This window comes from Triturus cristatus, chromosome 11, assembly GCF_964204655.1.
Source record: "Triturus cristatus chromosome 11, aTriCri1.1, whole genome shotgun sequence".
Taxonomy (NCBI): Eukaryota; Metazoa; Chordata; class Amphibia; order Caudata; family Salamandridae; genus Triturus; species Triturus cristatus.
Genome location: NC_140594.1, coordinates 576621448 through 576648361, shown reverse-complemented (window position 1 = coordinate 576648361; position 26914 = coordinate 576621448). Strand labels below are relative to the sequence as shown.

General features: G+C 47.7%; 2 protein-coding genes across 4 annotated transcripts in view; one reads left to right on the top strand and one right to left on the bottom strand.

The window, feature by feature from the left end:
- Window positions 1–26914, top strand: part of PIWIL2 (piwi like RNA-mediated gene silencing 2) — a 1855951-nt gene that overhangs the window by 183211 nt on the left and 1645826 nt on the right. The gene's annotated exons all lie outside the window — the stretch shown is intronic.
- Window positions 14523–26914, bottom strand: part of LOC146785111 (uncharacterized) — an 89694-nt gene continuing 77302 nt past the window's right edge. Inside the window, exon 4 of the mRNA XM_085633758.1 lies at window positions 14523–15391. Coding sequence (XP_085489884.1) covers window positions 15192–15391 — 200 coding nt within the window. The 3' untranslated portion in view covers window positions 14523–15191. The remainder of the gene's footprint in view (window positions 15392–26914) is intronic.

The following is a 26914-nucleotide window of genomic DNA, read 5'->3' as shown; positions in this document are numbered from 1 at the left end:
AAATTGGGGCTGAGTTGGTGGGAAGTGGTGTGTAACTATTGGCATGTGTGAGTGTCATCACGTGCATCCCCGCTTGCGCGGCGGGCACTCTGTTTGAAATATCAGTACCCATACAGGGAAAACTAGCCCGGTGCCTTTAGGTAGTGGGAAGGTGATGGACGCTTGCGCAGGTCTACTCCGTCGGGTCAGGCAGCTGTGTGGGTTGGGCTAGCCTGTCCATGTCCCGCTGAAACATTTCCAGAATCGCGTCCCAGTACATAGATGTAGGTATTTTCCCGAGGCCTACAACTTCCTTACGATGTATCGCCACACTTTCAGCTCTAGCCCATGCTAGTACAGAGCGTCTCCAAGCATGGGTGTGTGGGGGGTCTGATGCTTTCCACAGCTTTGTGATCAACCGCTTTGCGCCACAATGCCCAGGTCAAGGAATCGAGAAGTGACTTTAGTGTTACGGGTTCTACGAAACATGTGTAGCAAATAGGTGGGCCAGTCAAAGGGTAGTTATCTGTCAGTGCAGGCACGAAGTAACTCCGCCACCCATTCCCAATTCTAACTGAGGCTGGGGCAGCCCCACAGCATATGTACTAGGTCTGCATCTATAGCAGCGCACCGGGCCAGGCTGCGTCTATGCGGTGGAAGTATCTGTTGATATTGGCTGGCGTGAGGTACGCGCGTTGTATGATATAGTATTGTATCTGCCTAAAGCGAGCATTTCGGGGTGCCTGGACTGGGCCGGCAAGCACCTTCTCCCTCTCCTTGTCCAAGAATTGACGGCCTAGGTCATGCTCCCACTTTTGTCAGAGAGAGTTCAAACTGAAAGCAGCGTGTAGGCGCAGTGAGGCCGGAAACCATCGCGTCAGTTGTTTGCCCCGCCCCATGACATGTAAGTAGTGCACAATTAAGTGCATTTGCGTCTCTACCTCCATGTCTCCCCATCGCAGCGTAAGCTTGGCAATCCGAGATCTGTGTAGGAGGAACTGCCCAGCAGGGAGTCCGTCTCTTTCCACCAGTGTGACATAAGGGACGAGAACGCCATCACCATATATATCTCCTAGTGTTTGTATCCCGGCGTCGTGCCAGCGTTGCAGCTCGGCACTCACGAGTGTTGTCTGTCCTCTAGGGGTATCGTCAAGTGGGAGCGCAGGAGCGTAGGGTGTCGTGCCCCGAGTTAAGTAGAGACTTCTACGGTAGCACCGATAGGCCACACTTAGTAATTGGGGCTCCGGGGATCGCACCCGAGCACCAGGATGGAACAACGCATGTAACTGGGGTAGTGTGTAAGCTGGGCGCACGGTTGCTGTGTCGTCCCGCTGGCGGTCCGCCATCCATCGGGCAACCCACTGCAACTGCGACGCTAGGTAATAATGCTCAAAATTAGGCATTTCCAGACCCCCCCTGGTTAGTAGGTAAGTAAAGCTTTTTTATCGATACTCTGTCGGCTAGGACCCCAGATGAAATCTCTGACCGTTTTCTCTAGCGTCGTGAAGAAGGACACTGGCACATAGGTGGGCAGATTGGCAAAGTAGTACAGGAATCGCGGGTGGGCTACCATTTTTTACCAGTGCCACTCTGCCCACCACTGCGAGGGGAAGTGTGCTCCAGAACAGCATCTGGGATTTCACTGCTGTCAGCGCCCTGCCCAAGTTACCATCAAAAAGGTCCATCTGCTGGCGGTATACCCGCATGCCCAGATAACGAAATGTGTCCTCGCACCACTGCACATGTGTGCCGCTTAGCATCAACTCTGGGCCATGACAACCCTCTTGAAAGGCGTATAGCTTAGATTTGGCCACGTTCACTTTTAGCCCTGAGATGGACGCAATTCCTCCAGGATGAGGGCCAGACGCCCAGGCACCTGGTGGACGTTTCTTAAGTAGACCAACAGATCGTCAGCATATAGTGACACTTTGTGTGCCATCGCCCAGCGGTATACCATCCTGCAACTGCGTTCTCAACGCCTCGGCTAGTGGCTCCATCGCCAGCGCAAAAAGGAGGGAGGACAGGGGGCAGCCCTGTCTCGTTTCACATCGCACTGGAATCACGCCTGAGACATATTGACCCACCTTTACCCTCACCTCTGGGCCGGCATAAAGTAGACGGGTCCGCTGCAGGAAAGCAGGGTCGAGCTTGTATCTCTCAAGGGTCGCAAACGTATATCCCCATTCGAGAGAATCGAAAGCTTTCTCAAGATCTAGAATGAGGCAGCCACCCTCTGCCATTCGTGGGTGGAGTAAGTTGCTATACGGGAAAACCGCCGCAGATTGAGGGAGGTGCTTTGGGATGGAACAAAGCCGTTTTGGTCCGAGTGCACAAGGGTGGGGACCACTTGCGCCAGCCTATCGGCTAGGAGCTTCGCTAGAACCTTGTATTCTGTGTTGAGCAGGGCGAGGGGCCGGTATGAGCTCATATCAGTTGGATCTCTGTCGGGCTTAGGCAAGGATATAAGGTGGGCCTCACATAGCGAGGGGGGAAGCCGTTCTTCCTCTACAGCAGCGCGTAGAGCGCGTGGAGCCTTGGCACCAGCGACACTTGGTACGCTTTGTAGAAATCCGCCGGGAACCCATCGGGGCCCGGGGTCTTCCCTGTAGCTAGGGATGTGTTTGCTGCCCTGATCTCCTCTGGCGAGATCTGTTCGCCCAGGAGTTCATTTTGCACTGGTGATGCCTCAGGTAACTGGACTTGGCCCAGGAAGGACTGGAGCGTGTGTGTACCCTGTTGACCTTGACTCTGATACAGTCGAGTGTAGTGTTGCGTCAAAGCGACGTGAATGTTGCGTTGCGCATATGTCAAGTGTCCCACCTCATCTCGTAATGCCACGATTGGTTTCCGGGTGTGTTCTTGGCTGATCAGCCAAGCCAGGAGGTGGCCTATACGGTCGGCTGTGGAATGCGTGCGGGCAGTGTGTGCTGCATAATTGTGACAGCGGAGGCGCTCCAATAAGTCAGTGTGCTGTGTGCGTAGTGTCTCTAGCTGCTGCCCGTCCCCACCACCCCACTCCTCCCCCCACCTCATGCTGCAGGAGTCGTTTTTCAATTGCGTTCAGGTCAGAGGCCAATGTCTTCCGTATGTTCCAGGACGCACCCATGCAATGCCCCCGCGTTGTAACTTTAAAGGCATTCCATTCCACCAGTGTATCCCCTGCTGTACCCTCTTTGAGCTCAAAGAATACTAGGATCGTGTGCCCAGAGAGGTTCGGAATGGGGAGTCCTCTAGTGCCTCTGTTTGGATTCTCCATGTGGGAGCAGGAGGGCGTTCAGGCTCCCATGCAAATTGAAGCAATTGGGGATTATGGTCCAAGCGTGTGCGGCCCAGATGTTCAATGCGGTGGACTAAGGGGAGTAGCACAGGGGACCCCACTATTCTATCCAGGCGCACATGCAGTCTGTGAACCGCCGAGTAGTGTGAGTAGACCTGGGCGTCGGGATTATTAGCCTGCCAGAAATCTGATAGCGCCCAGTGGGTGAGCCAATCCCTGAGAGCCTGTCGCGTTAGACACTGCTGTGGTCCTAGTAAGGGGCTGGAAGGATCTGTCCAACTCTATGCTGAGCACCGAGTTAAAGTCTCCCCCCAGAAGCCAAGGAATTCTGCTCCAGCCAGCTAGGGTCTGTGAGAGAGTTTCTAAGTAGGAAGACTGATTAAGATTCGGGGCATAAATGGAGCCAAGGAGGACTGGTTGGCCATTTAGCCGCCCGCTTACTAGCGTGTATCGCCCCTCTTGGTCCACGAGAACCTCATCACTTGCAAATGGGACCCCTGCTCTGACCCAGATAAGCACGCCGCGTGCGAGTAGCTGGTGCCATGTACCTGGCCTCTCCATCTTCGCCCGAAGCACCCCAGTTCTACGTGAGTCATGTGCGACTCTTGAAGTAGAGTTTTGTCAGTAGCCTTGCGCCAGAGGTATGCATAAATCGAGTATCTACGTGACTGTGTGTGCAGACCGCGCACATTCCATGTGACTGTTAACCTGCGCCCTGTATCCTATGTACATCGACCAGACCTGCGTGAGGGGGTTCGCAGATGTGACATGCTTGAGGCTGTATAAATGCACTCCAACTCAGTGTGCCTAACAACAGGGTGTTGGTATAAACGAAACTGTGCATAACTTGAAGGGTGAGATCCGAATCGGTGTTCGTTCAAACTTTGATGCCCGTCAGGGCTTAAACTGTGTCAAATAGACTTGTAGTACAACGTGGGGTGCGCGGCACAGGTTAATGTCAAGGTTGATAAGGGTGTGGGTGGTGTGCGCCTGTCCGCATGTATTGCGTGTCCCTCTGTGTCTGGGATATGTCACCCCGTTCCCTAGCCCATGGATCTGCGTATCCAATATATTAAGTGTGCGGTGCGGTGGTTGCGGTCAGTGGAAAGCGTGTACATGTGAGGCGGGCGTGGTTAGGGGCGACGCGCTGTGCAGCAATAACAGATGGGGAAAAAGAAAAACAACAACATCATCATCAGCAGTTTGCAGCGGCACAGTAATTTGTACTTGGTTGCACAGTTTCTTCTCTGCCTCTCCCCCTCTTGTCACTCTGGGCGGCGGAGGACATTTCAGATAATGTCCTCAGCAGTCTGCGGTGTGACATCGGGCAGTATCACCCCATCCAAATCCTCTGGTGTGGGGGTAGACGAGCCGCTGGCGGTCGCCGAGTCGGAACAGCTGATTTCGCGAGTTTCGCGGTGTGTCTGAGAGCCCAGCATTGCAACAGCTTCCAGAGCGCGTCGGCGCTCCACCTCACTCTGCTCCGGTTGCAGCGCCGCTGCCACCAGGGGCATGCTTCCCGATCTCCTTCGTTTCCCATGGCATCGAATCCTCTTATTGCCTGGGCGAGTCATCTCCGCGTTTGTGGGACGGGATCCCGTCCACAGACCTGTGTCTTCCAACCAGTCCCACGCCTCATATGGTGACTTAAAAAAGCGGGTAGTGCCATTCGCCACCACCCTCAGTCTGGCTGGGAATATGGCAGCACCAGTTCCCTCAACTGGTGTTTCACCGCCGTGAAAGTGCTGCACCCCCTCTGCACCTGTGAAGTGTTGTTCAGCAATACCATGATTGAGTTGCCATTGACCTTCAGGTCGGGGAGCTTGCGTGTTTCACGTAGGACTGTGTCCCTGTCCCTATAGTTCAAAAGCTTGAAAAGAAAAGGCCTTGGTCGGGCCCCTGGGGGAGGGGCCTCTGGGCCGGCACGCGATGGGCCCTTACCACTACAAATTGCGGCGATAGTGCTCCCGAGGGTAGGATGCCCTGCGGCCAACGCTCCACATATTGCTCTGGGGACTGGCCTTCCACTCCCTCCGGAAGGCTCACCACGCGGACATTGTTGTGGCGGGAGCGCCCTTCCGCATCTTCTATTCTGTCCTCCAGGGCGTGTACTCGGTCCAGGACATCCTACAGAGCCACTGCGTGACTGTGGGTGACAGGTTTCAGGTCCGATGTTGACTGGGCTTGCAGCTGCACCTTCTCTGCCAGTTTATGGTGATCCGCTTTTAAGCGAGTGAAATCTGATGCCACTTTGTCTCTGCGCGTCTTAAGCGACGTTAACGTCTGCTCCAGCGCGGTTCCGAGTCTTTTGACCGCCGGCAGCACCGAGTCCAGCTTTGTCACTGGTGCGGTATTTGGAGTATCACCAGATGCACCAGCAACAACACTTTGTAGGTCCAGATTAGTAGCTCGCGCTGCATTCTGCTGCGTATTTTTGCGGAGACGGCCCATTGCCAGCTTTTGTGCCGAGAGCATTGACCTTGAGTACTGAGCGACAACACAGCAGCAGGTATCGGGGCAGAGTGTGGGTGCACAGTTGGTTCAGGGAACTGTATGTGCCGCAGTGTGAGCAACAGTCCGTATCTCGGCATGACGCGGCGCTATTTGTGTTCTGCGCGACGGACTTAGAGGGCCCGCGCTTGTCAGTCCTATCGCAGGTCCACCCCCCAGTACCGCAGCTACGAGGTGAAGGGAACGGGTCGCATCCCAAATGTCCTCAGCGCCAGTTCTCTGCAGATGGGTTTAGTGTTGAGGTGGGCAGCGTACAGTTAAGCGAGGGGCCCTTTTTGATCAACCATCCTGTGCACGCCCCAGACGATGCGAGCTCACAGCTGGTTGTGTTTCCGATCCAACGCTGTGGTCCCAAACGGATGGCGCAGATCTTGCGTATTTACATCAGCTAGCAAGCTGCGCCAATTTGTCTTTAGGAAGGGGCAAGCAAAGGTGAGCCAGGCCCGAGTCGTCACAGCTGGCACTGCGCTCAAATTAATCCAGACTTGTTACTGCAGTTCCCTACGCAGCAAACCACATCGACCGTGCCCCCATGACCAGGTCTGTGCGGGGCAGCATCTATTCTGTGCCAACTTGCAAGCCGCAGGGTCTGGGCTCTCGCAGCTCCTTAACGGCCACCGTTGTGGCAACTTATGCGAGTGTTTATCCGCAGTGATAAACACTTGATTTCACCCCCTCGGGTGAGAGTGGTCTGCTTGTCTTCCACCACTGGCACTCAGGGCTTACCCTCCGGGGACTCCTGAACTTCAGCCGGGCTCTACTGGATTCACGGGCAGGGGCCCGCAGCAGCGCTGTCGATCTGGCCTGGTCTGCAGAAGGGCAGGACGGTGATTGCTCCCACTCAGAGGCCCTCCCCCAGGTGAGTCCAGGCCAACAGGGCTATGGTGTTGCAGCCAGCAACAGGGAAAACACGGCTGCGAACCCGGATCTTCTGCGCGGCGGCGTCCTTGTGGTTTCCCTTTCGCCTGCTAGGCCTCGCTCGTCCCCTCCTCTAGCAGCCGCGTAGTGCCTACCTTATCAAATCGCCGGCGGGAGCTCCCTGCGTGTCACGTCAAACAGCAGGCGGGCCATCACAGTTCCAGGCAGTCCCACAGCTCACCGCCTACACATACCGCTGATACTGACGTGTCCACGTCATTGTATTGACGCACTGCGCCCGAGCCTGGGGCGGCAATATCGGGCACAGAAGGCTGTGGTCCTCCGGCTGCCGGATGATTGCGCCCACCGCCGCCAAAGGTACAGGGTCACGCCCCGCAGAGTCCTCTGAAGATTGAGTCCAGGCGGCCACCTACTCCGAAATGCCGCACTGCAGTCAAGTCGGCCTTAGGGCTCCGGGGTCGCACAGTTTATACTGGGTCCTCCGCTCCGACACCACCAGAGCCCGGGTCGCGAGGTGGAGGCCCCGCGCCCAATTGCCAGCAGCGGCGGCACAAAGCCCCGAGGGCCACCACAGAAGCAGGTGTGCAGCCTTCAACTTCCCCGGGCCGTTGCAGGGCATCGCCACGGCCTGAGGCTCACGCCAATAACTCCCCCAGGTAGGCCTCAGATCACACCTCGGCTTTATCAGGGTCTCCACGACAGGCGCTGCACTGTAGGGGGTCTCAGTCGACACCGGAGTCAGGCGGCAGCGCTTTCCCACCGCAGTTGTGGGCAGATGGGTTCGATGCAGGATGAAAAACAGGATAATGGGGGGATGCAGTGCGGAGCTTCAGTGAGCCAAGTCCGCCATGCTTGCTTGCTGGCCACGCCCCCCTCATGAGCAGTAGTACCAGACGTATTAAGACAAATACAAAATTAGTACGGAGCATAGCCTGCTCTAATCTTAGGGATGAAGTTACTAGTTAACTATCTCCAGGTATCAGCAATAATACTGGCAAATATTAAAGGGGAAGCAGCATCAGTGATTATCCGCCAACGCCTAAGGGAGTTCAGTCCTTTACAACAGGAGCAGGAACTACCCAAAATAATTGAAACTGCCTATGCAGAATTAGGCAGGGAAAGTTTGGGTGGGAAAGCGTTAAAACCACAACTCATGGGTAGTTCAGAGAAGGAGACTTTCAAGCAGACAACTACCTCTTCTAAAAAAGAAGTGGGACAATAATAAAAAACAAAATGTTAAAGAAAATAGATCGCAATCCATAGGTAGATCTCCACCACAGGAGCCCTTCGAAACGAGTTATAACCTTAGGAATAGGGATACCATTAGGAAACCTGACAGGCATCAGGATCCTGATACACGTTCCTCTCGTTCCTTTCAGGGTTCATCGAAAAACTCAGAGAAGGAAGGACAGTCAGACAGACCAGAAGAGCGTACAAAAAAGAAGATAAAGCCAAACCAAAACCACAGTTCAAAAAGAAGAAGGTTGCAGGTCTAAAGATCAGACATCCCCAGAATTCTAAGGACTCGACTACTGAACTGGTAATGGGCTCTTACGATGCTAGACAGTGCAGCAGAAGTAACAACAGCTCACCAGAACCTGATGGAATTTCTGGTGACAGCGGACATGAATGATTATATCACGGTGGAAACACCTGATACTAGGTTGAGTCCCACATAAATTGTATGAAATAACACTGTAAATGGAGGGGGACAAATGTAGGACAGTTAGAGGTCTCTTTTGGGAGAATCTGATGTTTGACTATGACACTTTGTTAGCTGAACATGATTGTCCGCCAGCATTCGTCATGGATTGCACTAGGTGAGAAACTGTAATTTTACCCGCCTTTTCCGACCACGTTCCAAAACACTTAAAATATACATATGTGTGGGAGTGGGCTGTAGCCCAAGCTCCAGCATTATACAAAAACCATGTTGGATGGGATGAGGATGCAACCCACCACATTATTCCACTAAAAAACACTCCAACTGCTCAAATGCAGTGTCCCATAAAGCAAGAAGCAAAAAAACAGGCCAGGGAGATCTTAGATCAACTTGAATACCAGGGGTTGATTGAAACATGCACCTCTCAAATGAATAACCCTTTGTTTCCGGATCAAAACCAGACAATTCATATCGTTTAGTTTTAGATTACGGACATTTAAACACTTGCACTAAGACTTTTGCCGTTCAAAATGCACACAATGTGCCGCATTGATGAATAACATTGTGCGGAAAAAATACAAAACAACAACATCTCAAATTGATTTTTTTTGCCAATATATAGCGCCTGAAAGCAGATACTTGACAGCATTCTCAGCACTAGGGTCTCAGAGGCAATTTTGTCGACTCCCCTAGGGATATCAGAACAGCCTGGGATTGTTTTCAGCCAGAGTAACTGAATTACTTCAGAAACTGGATGAAGATGCATTGTCCTATGTGGATGATATTTATCTAACGGACGATGACCTGGAGGAACACTTGAATAGAGTGAATACCATAATTTTGGGATTTACTTCAGAGGGTTACAAATTTAACTTTAAAAAATCAAAAATAGCCCACCTTAATGTCCTTTTTCTAGGATATGAACTTTCAAGTGAAGGGAAAAGCCTGGCAGCTAACCATTTAGAAAAATGTGCGCTGCTCCAACCTCCGAAATAAAAAAACGTACAATCAATACTAGGATTCCTTACGTTTGGCAGAAAATACATTTTGGATTACGCAGAAAGAGTAAATCCTTTCTACGATTTAATAAAACCTTACTTTTCAGTTAGACAATGGATGCAGGAACACACAGATACACTTTGTTCCTTACAAGCTGACATGATGGCTTAAAAACACTTACAGGCACGCGTTAACGTACGCAACCTGGTGATCCCAATAGTTGCGTGTCAATCAGGGCACACCTATCTAACATATAATGAAGGTGAAACAGTACCAATAGCATATAAATCACATTTGTATACTAATGCTGAGATGTGCTTTGTATCAACAGAAAAAATTCCTAATAGCAGTGCAGACTGCGGTAGTCCGAGAAAGAGCCCTGGCTCAAGGGAAATGTATAATAGTAGTGACCCCAGTTCCAGCTTTAGAGGCTGGGACAAAGACGAGCGTTGCCAACGCTAAAGCCTTACATCCAAGATGGATACAATGGGCTAATTCTCCCACTGCAACAGATGTAGAATTCAGGTAAGACCCAAATTTATTAACGCAAGCATTTCTACAATACGAACAAGAATATGAAATATGGCCTCTAGATCAGTATGAATACATCATTTACACTGACGGTTCTGCGCAAACGGCCATAGGGAGTAAACCGCAATAGAGCCGTATGTCCTATTGTTAAAGGATAGATGCAGGAGGGAAAGTTTAATCTGAATTGCACAAAAACACAGTCTCTTGGAGACTGTACGGCACAGCTAGCAGAACTAAAAGCACTGATACTGGCACTGCGAAATACGGATCGAGAATTCCCCACTAATTGTGTGTGATTCTTTTTACTGTGTACAGTCATACAATGAATATCTACATAACTGGAAGCAGAATGGGTTTAAAGATGCAAAAGGTGGCACAATTAAGCACAAAATGCTTTGGGAACAGGTAGTGGAGTTGAAAAACGAACTACCAAGGGCTCACGTGATACACACACTGAGTCATCCACATGATGGCGTTTACGTTTAAGGGAATTCATCGGCCGACGAGGCCGCAAAGGGGGCTGTACGCAGGGCTTCTGTAGCTGCAATCACTTGTTCAAAAACGAGAATAGACGGTGAGATAATGGTTGCAATTATTGCTACACGCAATGACTCGGCAGTACCGAAAAAGTTTCCACTCAAGTACTCCTTCAAGTTAGATGCAAACAATACTCCATTTGCTCAAATTCCTGGAGTGGGGGATAGAATGATACCAAATATGGATCAAAGGTTAGGCTTAATTCTAGCAGCACACAAGGTTATAGGTTCTGCACATGCAGGAGTTTCCGCTACAGTTTCTCTGTTGAAACCCCGCTACTGGTGGCCAGGACTAAGAAGGTAGACTAAAGACTAAGTCTTGGAAATGCGACATCTGTCAACAGATGAAAGGCTCCACCGTAACTCGTCCAGTGTAGATACCATTATTAATATCAGACAAACCACTTGCGTGTGTTTAGTTGGACCCCTGCGGCCCCTTACAATCTGATGGGGCTTACAAGTATATCATTGTTGCAGTGGATTCCTGCTCTAGGTTCCTATGGGTGTGGCCCTAGTGCTCGGATGACGCTCTGTAATAAAAGATTTGCGAGTCATTATAGGGACATATCTACCCCGAAAGTGGCGGCTTGAAGACAACGACCCACTTCAAGCCCACGGCAAAGAACTGTTTGCTATTGTACAATAGCTTTCACCCTAGGCACCTACAGGATAACCTTCCGTATGGACAATTTTTGCGCCTACGACGTAACTGCTCTGAAATCACCGACTTCAAGAGACAGGCCTCTGACCTAGAGAAAAAATTGCTGAAACGCAACTACCCAGAACATATTATGAGGAAAGGTCTCAAACGGTCAACAAATAACAACCGGGACGCTCTCTTGGATAATCAACCCCCAGGGGAACAAGAGAAAAGACCTATATGTGTTACCACCTTCAGTAGCCACTTCAACCAAGTTTCTAAAATCATAAACCGACACTGGAGGATACTTAATTGTGGCAAACTAAACTTTCCCAAACCCATGTTCTACCACAAGAGAGGCAGGAATATAAAGGATATGTTGGTCCATACAAGACCACGACCAATACAGATGAGGGACCCACCAGCCATTAACTTGGCACCTGTCCAGGGACATCATCCCTGCTGAAACTGTAGCACATGTAACCTTTCCAGGAGGAGCAGGAGTATCACGTTCACCAATGGAGAAACCTGGCAGCAGAGAAAATTTACTAACTGCAATAGCAGAAATGTGGTATACATCATCACATGTCTGTGCGGTTTGGAATAAGTCGGTATGACATCGAGATCAATGAAAATACGGATAGGCGAGCATAAAAGTAATGTTCAACGTAAGAGAAGTACCACAAAAATGGCAAATCACTATCTAACCATGGCCCACACAGTGGATGATTTGAAATGGACTGTCATCGAGCAAATCAGAAATGAGAGAGATCTGTTAGAAAAGGAACAAAGATGGGTGTTCCGTCTGGGCACCAACGTCACAGGCCTCAATGATGACATTCCGTGTGCGCAATTGTCCTAGAAATAATATACCTTGACCCTGAATTCTACCAACAGTTATTGAACATGAATTTGTGCTCCGCACCCAATGACCTCTGAACATCCTCTACTAACGGCATCAAGAGATGTCCAGGGAACTATCCACCACATTACATCTGGAGAGACTGTCGATTAATGACCACAAACTATGAACAATGCGGTTCTGCTTTCAAATAACACTTAATTTATCTGCTGAATGAGTGGCCAAGCTACTAATCAATCTCTTCAGATCCGCAATATATACTTTAAAATATTTGTATCCCTCTCGGGTCTGTCAAAAACCACCCTGTTTACTTAGTATTCATGAACCTTTCGAAACTCTTGATATTGTCCACAATCTGAATAGCTTTTGGATTGGGCAATGTACCACTCTGGGCGAGTGACACCGTTCCTCTATGTATTTAACGCAATGTTTATATTAGGTGTTCTCCATCCGACCTACTTGAAATGAGCAATGGAAGCTTTTGCGCCGTTAAATCCGCTTTTTCTTACATACGGGACTCTTTCATACCCCATCGGGGTTCGATCTTACCAGTTTGTAAATAGCGCAGACTGGAGCACCCGCCCCTTTCTCTGCTTCACACTGCCTACAATAACATATGCATATGCCTGCAGACAGCGAGTAGGTAAACACTTCAATTCCGCACTCTAGACTCTGAGCGTGAAGCGTTTTTTCCTCCACTTACGCTAGTAAGAGCGCGTCACCATGACAACAGTCCGGGACGCTGGAAACTGCAATTGTTTCCGGTTCCGGGTACATGGGGGTGTTCGCCTCCGACATAGGTGCGGTCATTTAAGGCTAATAGATGCTAGCAAAAATTACGCCTTTTCTGCGGTTCTCTTCTCCATCACGGAGCCGCCGCTTGGCGTTATTCTTAAGCGAGGCTGAATCTACAAACGTGAGTACGGCACAGCCGCTGTTGAAATGCTCTGACATTTAGAGGCATGGTACCATTGTTTTACTTGAACGTATTGAGTAGTTGGCTTCACAGGCGTTTTACCACCGCCAACACTACTACCACTACTCTATTAAACCACATACATGTATTTATTCTTTACCTCTCAACAGAACTACGTTTTGGCGATTGCCTTACCTTCCCTTCCCGTTACGAGAGGCTCATGGGGTATTACCTCCCGCACTACATAGTATGTATAATCGATGTGACTGAAAACATCTTTGATGACTTTAAAAGCAGATAACTATTACCCTAGCCACAAAGATAGTGTGTGAATTTTGTTCTTTGTGTGTGTGTCTCGTGAGTCCCTCTTTTTCCCACAGGTCTTCGCACTGATAGATCACGGTATCAATAATGTTAGGAACACACTACAGTCACTTTGTGGTTCCTTCACTGTTTTTAACCAGTGTCTTTTCACAGATCTCGAGTGTTTGCGCCTGGTAGAGCGCTATTAATTGTACTTTCTCTTTCAGATTCACACATACATGATACCAGTGGATATTGTATTGAGTGCATAATTTTCATGCATTTTCTTTAATTATGTTTTTTACTTGTATATAGCATACCCATTGTGGATATTCAACATAGTGAGTACTGAGGGGATCTTTCAGTCCTGATGAAGCCTTTGCTTCGAAACATGTTGACTCTTAAGGAGTGTCCGTGCATTACAGGCTGAACATCTCCGCATTACTTTTTTAACAGGTCCAGCCTCGACGACCTATTAAAGTTTTGTAAGTCAATGAGGCCAGTTCCTTTTAAATCACTCTAACCCATACTCACACCCGACCTCTCCACTCACTACCCAATCACCACACATAGTGTTATCAAAATAGTGCTCCCGCGTAATCGTAGGTCGTAGTACGCCCCGTCCCGCAGCTGGGCGGGAAGACCCCTATGATGAAGCATGACACAAAGGGCCCTTTTGGTGTGTGAGGGGTATTTAAGCAAACACTGTGTGCCTCCTCATCTGTATGAGCAACACATTTCCCAGAAACATCTCCCTTGAACACTGTCCTATCTATGCGGTGGATTCTTTTGATTTGAATAAAGAAAATGGATGCCACAATCAAAATGGCTTCAGCTTATGCTAACGGTAATTTCTGCGATTTCCACAGATGGCCCTTTTAGCATTGGCTGAAGACATTCGCTATGAATTAATAGGAGCATGGAAGTTATCCTGCAAATCTATCCTCATAAATTCATTAATATCCTGAACCATTGCTAGGTGGGCATTTACATTCTAAACATTTTGTTAAGCGGGTATATATAAGGTATATATAGGTAGGAGCACAAAGGGAACAGAGCATTGGGCCATAATGAACACACAGATAGCAGGAGAAAATAATGGCTATTATCACAAACCGAACTGTCAATATTTTCCAACCCCAAGCAGAAAGTAAATCCCAAAACCACCCAGTCCAATTCTAAGTTTCAGGGCTCCAATGTATGTCAGTGACTATCTTATTCAGTTTCAAAATAGCCAACAACACATGTCTGATGCAGTGTCTAAATAAAAACATTTTGTTGATAGACCTTCCGGTGTTCTTCTTTATGAGGGCTAGAGTACCAATGATATGTTCGGAGGGGACGGAGTAGTATTTATCAAAGTGTGCACAAAATATTTTTCTGAAAAAACAGTATTCTAATGCTAATATTAAAGCAAATACACATATTGTCACAAAAACAATCTTTATGTTGGGGACCAGGAGGACCAAACAGGGCCATGGAAATTAGGACTAGGAGCCTCAAAGGGCTGCTCCTCCTCAAAAATGGAATGACCAAAGGGGTACATTACTAAGAAAAAAAGTACTTCGGGAATTGAAGCTGCTGTACAACCAGCCAGAGGTTGTGTCCGTCTGAGCCTCACAGGCAGGCTCTTATTGTTCATCAAGTGTTCACTTCTCCCACAGTGGAGCTGCACAACTTGCAACCCAGAAAAACAATCACGGTCCAGGCTTAAAGGAAAAGACTTTCTTTCAGGATAGGGCAATCACCCTCCAGGGCAAATACCCTCAACGATCCTGTCCAGTGTCTCAGGCAGTGCACCAGTATTCTTCACTCTAATTTAACAGGCACCAAAGGCACAGCACCTGTACCCTGAACTCAAGTTCTTCCCTATCTCCTGTATTGCTCTGCTGGCGCAATGTTCTTTCGTCGGGGCTGCAGATTGTAGTACCTAGTGTGCCCAGGCACCTCTTGATCAACAAACAAAGGTGCAGGCTCACTTTCATTTTGGGACCGGAACTCAGAGGACTGATGCACAGATCCGAAGCAACCCTTGTTTCAGAAGGGGTCACCTCAAGGAAAGCCTCCTTGCCGTCCTGGTCGGTCTCTGCCTCTCTCAGCTGGGCATCAGGAAAAAAGGAACAAAGCAAGGAATCAGCATTCCGTCCTGATTTGTGACCCCGTCTTTCACCCAAGACAGTGGTAGGGGTACACACTTCTTCCCTTCACCTCGGCTCCAAGCTGGACTGGCGCTGACTCCCCAGGCTGGATCTGATGTCCGGGCCCCTCTGGCAGTGGTTGTAAGGCAGCAGATATCTGTTGGTGAATAGAACGGAGAACTTTAGACAAGGGATACAAATAATCAATAAAAAGAGGGTATTCAATCTCAGAAAAGTGCCTAGGTCTCGGAACGCCCCACACATTAACTGGGCATCCAAAGACTACTTCATATGGCGATAGTCCGGTCCTAAAGTGTACCGTCACCCTTTTGGACCTATTAGCGAGAATAAAACAAACTTTTAGTGAACTGGCAAGGGTAACCTTAATTTTTCTCTCCAAATCAGCCGGGAAAGTCTGTATTCATTTACTAAACATACTCTGAACCCTTAAATTTTTGTATTCCTATATTATTCATCTGAGGAACCGAAAAAAAAAAGGAATTTCAAAACAACTATTTTTTGGTGTTTCTTGTGTTAGCAAGCTTGTGTTCCATAAATCATGTAGTTCACAACACTTCTTCTACTTGTGATGTTTTCACTACTGTACAGGACCGTGGGCACTTCTAGAGTTATTTTCCTTATGTAAGAACAGCTATATGTTTCGCTTATGACCATGCTCTCATGTTATAGGAAACCCTAAAACTGTGAACGTAACAGAGATATGTATTGCATGAATAACTGACAAATTAATCCTAACCTAAATCTCTCCAGTAGAACTTGTTGTGGCAAACAAACTCCTATAAGGCTATATTTTTCTTCAAAATGGTTGCTGAGGATCACACAGGCATTTTCCCTGGCATTGTGAACCATTTTATTCAGAGGAAAATCCTATTCGCCCGCTCTAATGAGGGCTGTCAGCTCAATTAGACGGACTAACTGATAAAGGGCTCATGATGCCTCTGCGACTTATGTAGTGCTGTAATAACATCAACAATAAAGATGTTGCCACCTGGGAATTTTGGAACAAAAACTACCCACATATAGTTCCCCTTAAAGGTCAAATAAGGGAACATCAGTCTATTCTGCCCATCCTTTCATTGTTATCTAATTCCACATTACATCAGTTTACAGACAGTAGGGGCAGTAACATGGCGTATTTATTTATTCATTTTGGTAATTCTAACAATTTGTTCAAACAGTATTGCTTACTAGCCAATTAGACTTGCACTGATGAGGTGCTTTGTCTATATTTATTCAAAAACATTCACAGCATCCTGTGAAATGAAAGACTAAAGCGAGCCCAACCGATTGTCTGATGGCCGTTCCTAGACAGCTTAGACAGGTGTGAGAGAGAGAGAACACAACAACAAGCTGCCCTGCGTACTTTCCACGCAGAATAGCTCCCAATAATACACATAAAAGGCACATAAACCCAAAAAAAGGACCATGTGTTACTTAATTTTGCTTACCCTTAATTTCCCCAGGAGCTAGTCTCCTAAGCTAGTGTCCTACCCCCTTCGACAGTAGGTAACCTAAGCAGGTGACGTCCCGTCTGGGATGAAGGGCTGAAGATTATGAAGAATCCGGCCTCAGTTGCTGTATCAGTTCCTAGGATCGAGAAAAAGTATTGTGCCCCCGAATCATCACCAGCGTGCCTGATTGGTCATCCCTGACCGGAATCAGTAGTTATGCAGGCGACGCAGAGAAGCTCCAAGAACCCGGTCTTTACTTTGTCGGTTCCCCCTGACAGAGAGGGAAAAAAGATGGATGGCACAGGGAAGCGCGTTGCAGTGTTGGCAGCGGCTTCTATCAAAGCTACAAATGCATTGGCACTTGTCAGCCGTTATAACCGACAGATGTGGTCGGACATCGCTCCACTTTTGTCTCATCTCCTGGAAGACAAGAAAGAAGAGACGGCTGTAATTTTCCAAGATGGAGCTAGAGCTGCTTCAGAGTCTATCGATATAGCCATGGACATACCATCTCTTGGATTCAGACAAATGGCTGGGGCTGTAGCGCTGCGAAGACAAGGGTGGTTGAAGGTCACATCTTTTAGGCCCGAAGTCCAGGCAAAGATCGTGGACATGCCTTTTAATGGTAAGAACCTTTTCGGAAGACATATAGATGATGCATTGCAAGGAATAAAAGTGGACACAGACACTGCAAAAGCCTTAGGTTCTCTACAACAAGGAAGATTTAAATCTTTTTGTGGAAGAGGGTCAAGAGGCCAGTTCAATTAAAGATCCTCCTTTCAATCTAACAGGTATCAACCTTATCAGCAGGGATACTGTCAATACAATAACAACCAGCAATTTCGCTGCTCTAACACCTCTTACCAGCAGCAGTCTAGAAGAAAGCCTGCCGCGAGGGGAAAGGCACAGGACTCCAATAGGAGACACTGACGATATTCAGGCGCCGTCCACCTAGTCACGCCCCAATCAGATCCATTACCTCTCTCGCTATTATCATCAGTGGCTGTCAATAACATCGAACAGATGGGTGTTGGATATTCTACATCAAGGCCGCACACTGGAGTTTATACAAAAACCTCCAGCGCGACCTCCCATTCACAGGAATCAAAGCCATCTCTCAGCACTCAAGGCAGAAGTCTTGGCCCTCATTGTGAAAGGAGCAATAGAGGAGGTTCCAACTCAACAGCGAGGGAAAGGATTCTACTCGCATTTTTTCCTCATAAGGAAAAAGCAGTCCACCAAATGGAGGCAGGTACTGGATCACAAAGGCCTGAACAAATATATCAAGAAGATTTTGTTTCGTATGCTGTCGCTACAAGAGATTTTCCCAATGTTGCGCAGAGGAGATTACATGGCATCGTTAGATCTCTTAGATGCCTATTTTCATAGTCCGATTCACATCAAACACAGGCAGTATCTACGATTCGCGGTGGCGGGGCGCCACTACAAATTCAAGGTGTTAACCTTCGGTCCCAGATCCGCGCCGAGGGTATTCACAAAATGCATGGCGCCGGTCGCAGCGCACTTGAGACAAGAAGGCCACCAGATATATCCGTATCTGGACGACTGGCTCATAAAAGGTGCATCGTTCAAGGACGCACGACAATCCCTAGAATGCTGCATGGTGGTGTTCCAAAGTTTAGGGCTGCGGATCAATATGAAAAAGTCTTCCCTAGTTCCAGATCAGTTGCTTCAGTTCCTAGGAGCCAAATTACAAACGCAAGAAGCAAACGCGTTGCCCTCGGAAGAGCGCATGCAAAAAATAATGAAGCTGACAGCACAATTAAAAGCAAAAAGGTTCACTTCAGTAAGAATCTTCAAATCATTGCTGGGAATGATATCATCCTGCATTCCATTATTCCGCAATTGTCGACTTTGCATGCGGCCGCTGCAAGAACTTCTCGACAAGCAATGGGTACAAGCCCTAGGATCCTTCAATGATCGAATCACTATCAACCCTTAGATCAGAATAGCACTGTCATGGTGGGGCATCAGGAACAACCTATCAAAAGGTCTGCGGTTTTTCAAACCCCAATCTCCAAGCTATGTCATGACGACAGACGCCTCTTTACACGGATGGGGAGCACACCTTCAGGAACTGGAAATACAGGGCCATTGGACAGAGCAAGAAGCCCAATTGCACATGAACATGCTCGAGTTAAAAGCGGTGTTCCTGGGTTTGCAGGCTTTCCTACCTAGAATCTGAAACTCGCCTGTTCTAGTCAGGACAGACAGTACGACAACAATGTTTTACTTCCTGAAGCAAGGAGGCACAAAATCAAAAATCCTCTCAGCTCAAGCCCAAGAGATTTGGAACTGGATGTTACAACACAACATTTCTCTCCAGGTCCAACATGTCCCTGGAGTACACAACACGAGAGCAGACCGCCTCTGCAGATCAGCCTTAATATGTCACGAATGGGAACTAAATCAAACTCCGCTCTTAAAGATATTCAGGTTATGGGGCACACCAACTTCGGATCTATTTGCAAATCAACACAACAAGAAATGCAAACATTTTGCAAGTCTATTCCCTCAAGCGGGGTCGTGGGGAAATGCGCTACACATTCGTTGGACAGGGATGTTTGCATACGCGTTTCCCCCGTTCCCTCTCATACCAAGGATACTACGTAAAATGAGATCGGAACCATGCCATCTGATCCTAATAGCCCCAGCTTGGCCGAGACAGTTCTGGTACTCGGAACGCCTCCAGATGTCAGTAAATCCCAGAGTGCAGTTTCCATTGATTCAGGATCTGATCTCCATGAGAGAAGGGCAAGTTCTTCATCCGCAGTTAACTTCTCTGAACCTGTCAGCCTGGAACCTCATGAGCATGAATTTTGTTCCTTCGATAGCCCTCAAGAATGCAGGGATATATTATCGAGCTCTCGAGCAATGTCTACCAATAAAACTTACACAGGAAAATGGAAGAGATTTTGCCATTGGTGTTCTGATCAAGATCTGCATCCTTTTCACTCTTCGTCGGAGCAGATACTACCATACCTACTTCACCTAGCCAAAGCTGGGCTCTCCCGTGCTTCAATAAAAGTACATCTTGCGGCTATATCAAGATATCGCAGAACACTAAATCATCCATCGCTTTGGTCGCAGAGGATCATAAAGGAATTTCTAAAAGGGCTGTTCAGAGTGTTCCCACCTATTAAGCAGCCGTCCATTCCGTGGCAGCTCAATGTCGTTTTGTCACATCTCATGAAACCCCCGTTTGAACATATTCACAAATCTGTTCGTCTCTTGGAAAGTGGCATTTTTACTCTCCCTCACTTCCGCCAGGAGAGTTAGTGAGATCCAGGCGTTCTCTATCTCGGAACCATTTCTTCAATTCAAATCAGACAAGGTCATTCTCAGGACAAATCCTAAATTTATCCCCGAAGTCCCTACGGCTTTTCATTTCCACAAACCTATTGTATTGCCTACATATTTCAAGAATCCATCTTCGGCAGCGGAGAAATCGCTGCACACTTTGGACATCAGAAGATGCCTCAAATTTTATATTGACAAAACAAGATCATTTCGGAAAACAGACCAATTGCTCGTCGCCTTTGCTGGGCCTAGGAAAGGCTTAGCCCTGTCAAGATCTTCCATTTCAAGATGGATAGCCTCGGCCATCACTTTGTCATGAGAAGGCAGGAAAGCTTTTGCGCGCCAGAGTTTGCGCTCATTCAACAAGAAAAATGGCAACGTCAACCGCATTGTTCGCAGGAGTATCGCTCCCAGACATCTGCAGAGCAGCAACATGGACAAATGCACACACGTTTACCAGGCATTATTGTCTGGACACATCGTGGAAAGCGGACACCGCAGTTGGACAAGCAGTTCTACGACACCTGTTTCACTAGGGTACCTCTCAGTCTGTTTTGGTATGTTTTAATTGGATTGTCCGTTATATGCATTGTCAATACTTGGTTTCATATTTCGTGTTAACATGGTGACAAGCACAAAGACTCATATCTTTGTTTTTGGGGCAGTATAACACATTATGATATTCTAGTATTAGGAAGCAGAGCCCTACAAAAAGGGGTATATCCTACAAACGCTACTTGGGTTATGCACTGCTGACTAGTCTGATACATGCAAAAACAGTTGATGGGCAGAATGCAGAACAATGTCATACATTCACCCCAGTACAGAGATCTGGGCCTAAATCCATCGTTTTTTTGCTCACCATGCCGTTCCAGTTTGAACCCAGCCATATGCAAATCAGTCTTGACCCTGTGCCTCATGGGAACAATCCAGCCCGAACTGCCAAGCCAGGTCCTCCCTGGACTGGAAACAAGCATCCTAGGACCGGTTTCGGGGTTTCACCCCTCTTCAGCCAGGATACAAGCATGTGAATCTATGAAAGATTCAATACTGGAGAAAAAACTAGGTTCTCCAGTATTGGGGTGTCTTTCATAGATTCATTCACATGCGGCCTGCTCGCCTCCCCGTTTTGTCAGATAGACCACTTTTATCTCTAGATACATCCTTGGCTCACTCTATGGGCTGGTTGGAAATCTGAGGTATGGTGGCTTTGCTGGGGTTGTGATCTCAGGGCTGGCAGCTTATTGGTTGGTGTTTCGACCACATCATCATGGGGATAAGCTAACAAACTATATGCTTCCCTATGGGTTTTCTATGCAGTTTTTTCTTTTACTGCTATGGTTATTCTTTTACCGTGAGACTCCCACCGTGACGACGGGGAAGATACAAGCATGTGAATCTATGAAAGATATCCATACTGGAGAACCATAGTGTACAGGTAAGTAACTAGGTTTTTTTCCTATTTAGAACAAGTGGCACTGAAGTTTGCGTTTGCTTAACACGTGTTATTTGCTGTAGACCAAAATAGAAAGCGGTACAAAAGGGGGTGGTGATGGACGGAGCATCAGAACCAATCAAACACTCACACCCAGTCAACAGATCTGGGTTTGATCCATCACCGTTCTTTAGCCCACTCTGCCACCCCAGTTCAGACATGGCCATATGCAAATCAGTCTGACCCTGTGCCTCATGGGAACAGTCCAGCCCGAACTGCCAAGCCATGCCCAGACGTGGGTCCCTTGCTCTCCATGCCAATGGAATCAAGCTATCCTGGCTGAAGAGCCCCGAAACCGGTCCTAGGATGCTTGTTTCCAGTCCAGGGAGGACCTGGCTTGGCAGTTCGGGCTGGACTGTTCCCATGAGGCACAGGGTCAAGACTGATTTGCATATGGCTGGGTTCAAACTGGAATGGCATGGTGAGCAAAAAAACGATGGTTTTAGGCCCAGATCTCTGTACTGGGGTGAATGTATGACATTGTTCTGCATTCTGTCCATCAATTGTTGTTTTTGCAGTAGACCAAAATAGAAGCAAATCTGCTGAAAAGGAATATGTTCCCCGTTCAATCAAATACAGCCCTGTTTATTTATTTATTTGTATTATTACTACAAGGGCTAGACTAAATGTACAACTTGCATTTACACAATTATATATGTACATGTACACATCAGGAAACGTTGTGATGCTTTCATAGTGTAATGTAGGCCCCTAAAAGTGGAAATCACACACTGTCACAGTGGCTAACCTCAGATAAAAAAAAAAATGCTCAAATTCCCTGCGTGGACATTTTGCTTTCAGTGGTGCTGGTCAGTTCTAAATACAGAACTTGGCCTCTGACCCTTAAACCTGTTGTCCCCAGTCTGAGCAAGGCTATCCCCATGTGGGCATCACTGCTCAAAGTAACTCTCGAGAAGCATGACTGAGGGGCTGACTCCAGTGGTGATATTTTAAAAGTAGGATGTAACTTTTGCTGTCTTTTTTTATTTTTTTATTCTTGTGCACTGCGCTTTTCTAGCACCTAAAAAATTTACTCAAAATTTTAGTTTTCAGAATGCCATAATGCGCCCAGAACTATTGTGCAATATAATTCACATGTCTCTAGAGCTACTCCTTTTTTAGGTCTCGCCTGACCCAGCGCATGCGCTGGTCTGGCGAGACTTATTGAGAGGGCTCCAAAAAGTGCTACCAGGCCAGCCTAGAGCTACAGTGCATGTGCGCGGGCCCACGCGCCGCGCTTTACCGAGATTAATTTCACTTTCACGGCCGCTTTGATGTTCGATTGTGATCGCAATCACTTTCACGGGCGCAATAGGTCTCGCTTTTGAGACCTTATAAGTATTTAGTTATGCAACTGTTGCATGGCTAAACACTTATAAGGTTCCAAAGGCGAGACCTATTGGCTATGCCAATGCTTGTTTATATAACTTTTAATTGTATTTGAGACTGCAGCCATTAGGCCATACTAGAAATCATATTTTAAGTTTGTCACTAAGATACAGTAATATTGTCATTGTTAGAGAAACTAATATTCACCTTCTAAATTTTGATGCACAATATATTTAACCATTGAGACATTGAAATCTTTTTTTGATAAACAAGTTTTTATTGTTCTTTTTTGCAACAAAAACAGTGAGCCTTTCAGACCAACAATATACATTCGTCCCATCTGGGAATCATTACCCCTCTCAGCCCCCCCCCGTACCACCCCGCCCCACCAGATCACATTACATTTCCTAACCATTTCCCCCACACCCTACGGTATTTTTTGTGGCAGCCCCGAGCTTGGTAGAGAGACCGCTCCTGCGCCGCACACCAGTCCACTCCCGCGCTCCACCTGGTCAGACTGGGCGGCTGCGGCTGTTTCCAGGCTGCCGCAATGTCCCGCTTTGCCACCATTAGCGCTGTCATAAGGAACAGTTTTTCAGCGCGGGAGCCGTCTAGTCCATCAGTGATACCCAAGAGGATGTGCTTGGGGTCGTGCGGCACCTCCCACCCCAGGACATCCGTCAAGTCAGTTTCAATGCTACGCCAGTACCCCTCCAGTTCCGGGCATGACCATACCATATGGATGAAGTCGGCCGGGTCAAATCCACAGCGAGGGCAGGCTGCGTCGGTGGAGAGACCCGCACGGCGCATGCGCGCTGGTGTAAGGTATGCCGCATGTAGATAATAGATTTGAATGAGCCTCAGCTTGGCGGAGGCAGTCACCAGCCTGGGGGCCATAAGGGCGTCCCGCCAGTCGATCTCGTCCAAGGGACCCACCCATTCCTCCCATCGCTCCTTCAGACCCTCCTGGGGCACAGGGGTATTGTTAACAAGGGAACGATATATTCTGGATATGCCTCCCTTTCCTAGGTTACCCATCAGAACCTGAGCCTCCGGGGGGCTATGGTCCGGCAGCCGGATGTCAAGCGGGGTGTGTACCCGTATGGCGTGTCGCAATTGGAGGTATCTATAGAATTGGGATGAGTGGAGAGAAAAGCGCGCCCGCAGTTCAGAGTATGAGCACATGCGCCCCCCTCGCCACACGTCCCCCAGCTGGGAGATACCGAGCAGATCCCACGATCCGAAGCCCTCCAGCCCCACAACCTCCCGCAACCATGTCCCATGCCAGAGAGGGGTGGCGCGCGTCAATGTCCCGGTCCATCCAGTGTGGCGGAGCGCAGCCCGCCAAGCCAGGAAGACCGCCCTAGTGATGTCGGGGCAGGAGGTGGGAACCGGGGCGCCGTACATGCGGTCCTGAACGCTGGAGAGACCCAGGGCTTCCAGTTCCACCCTGTAGGCCGGATCGGACCATCCCCCCCCAAACCAGTCGTGGATGACCAGAAGCCGGGTGGCCAGGTAATAAAGGTAGAGGTTGGTCATACCAAGCCCCCCATCAAAGGTGGGGAGGCGGCAGATCGGCAGGGCCAACCTCGGCCGTCCACCACCCCAGAGGAACCTGGTGGCCATCCCGTCCAACTCGCGAAACCACGACCTCGGAAAGGACACCGGGGTGTTCTGCAATACATACAAAAACCGAGGGAGGATCATCATTTTGTAGAGCGCCACGCGCCCCAGCGGGCTCAGCGGGAGCGAGTGCCACCGGGTGAGGTCCGCTTTGGCTTTTTTGACCAAAGGGGCCACGTTGAGTGCCCAGCTCAATTCCGGGAGGAGGGAAACCCAGATGCCCAGGTATTTGAAAGACAGTCGGCGGAGGGGAATCGTAGTCTGCCAATCGAAGCATTCGCGGGAGGGGTGGAGAGGCACGAGGACCGACTTGTGCGGAGACATTGAAATCTTAACGCACACTTTGCACCGGGTAATTTTCTACATTGCTAAATATTATTGAATTGTCACAATTGTGTTATTAGACATTATAAAGATCATAATGCAAAAACTATTTTAGTGCAATTACTTTTAATAATTATTTTCATGTAGTCATTTTTTGAATAATGATCACTAACTCTTTTGTTGTTTCTACATATGAAAAGCAAGCCCCATTCCTTTCCTTTTGTCCTTAAATGCATTTATTTAGAAAACTTTACAAAACTTCTTTTGAAACTAAGCACAGAAGCTTTACTGAAACATAGAAAGTTTGTTTCACTCTGTCTTTTTAAAAGCAGTAATTATTTACCATCAGATCCACAGATGTGCTTCTTAGGGAAGCAACAAGAAAGAAAGTCCTTACTTTTATCCATTGTCTTTTAGCCACAATAATGAAGCTGTATTTCTAACTTTCAAAATTAGTAGTCTTTAATGCACGTGTTTTTATGCAATTTTGTACTTACTTAAAACCTAGTTGCCACAGCGTTTATTTGTAGCTTGTTCCTGGCTAAAGCCTTTGTTATTTATTCAGCTGAGTTTTATGACTGGCAGGCATTAGCTTCTATATTTTTTCAGGAGAGAAGGCATCTTGTTCTAGGACTGATAAATCCTGTCTGACCATTAATGGCACAGGGCCCCTTGTAATGCCAATTGTTAAAGTATAATTCTTCCAGTGGCATCTGCAGTACATAATGACGACAAAAAACCAAATTGAACTCATTCCAAACATTTTGAAGAAGGGGCCACACACTCATAACACACAACACAGATTTCTGAGGCAAGCCATTCTTGCACAGTCACTACTCACTCAAACAAGTACTTCACAAGCATTACACCGGTGTCAGTCCACAAACCTCATAGACACTCAAACACACAATCAAACCACAAGTCAACACCAGGACAAAAACAAGAGGCAGTCCACAGACTGTACTCAGGCCTAACCATTTGTAAGTCATATTTACAAACAAAAGAGCTATCAAAAGCAGTCCAGAGACTGCACCAACACAATTAAACAGCCCAAAGACTGTTCCGTATTCAAGAAGACAGGCTCTAGCCCCAGACCTTTTCCAAAATACACCGAATTACCAATTGGCCTGGCGGAACACTCAAAAGCGCTCCGTATCATCACTTACGAATTTTACTAAGTGCGTAGATCAGGATCCTTTTACATATATTTGTTCCACAGTGTACTATACAAGTATGGAAATAAATACCATATTTAATATACACCTATTAGGTGTCCCCTCTAGAGGAGCCGGCCGACTACTTTCTAGATCCATATTGGTACCTCCAAGACAGCAACACTTTCTACGAAGTGTGCTAGGAGCAGGCATGCCAAAAATATTATAGTAAATATAATATAACTAAAGTAGTACTTATCCCAAATATAGTACTTATCCCAAATATGTGAAAATTAGGGACAAAACATCTCCTCATTACCTGCCTTTGTACATTGCAATATACAAATCAAACAAAACCAGAATCTTAGCCAAGCAAATCCAAAACAAGAGTGTCGCTTTAGCGACCTTACCAAAACAAAGTCTCCAACCTCCACCTGCCAAGCTCTGGGTTGACCTAATGGTCTCTAGAAAAAATTTACAACAAGGGAGATCTTAGTCTGAACCGGCCAACACCTGAAGGGTCAGATCAGGAAAACCGGAAAAACACGTCAGTCTGCAAAGACAAAGGGTCTCCTCGTGCAGGGTACCTCCTCAGTACATTCCGGTCTTCCATCAAGACCACACCCTCGGATGGCCGCGTCTCCGATGAGCCCCACAAGTTGGGTGCCAATTTGTGGAAATTAGCCTTTTTAGGGGCCAACCGGTGCAGTGGTTCACCCTTATCTGTCCCCTGGTTCTTAACCTAACAAAGAAAACATTGGCACGGAAGCTGGAATATCAAATAACAAGTTTATCAATCTCTCATGAGTGGGACTACGTCAATACAATATCCTCAGGCCACTGTAGGGGGTAGTCTATAGAATATAGAAACCAAGGGTCTTGTATACCCTATTTACCGCTGAGTAGGCATGGAGACTCCAAGAGGAGGTACAGGCATATACAGGAATAGTTATTGACTAACT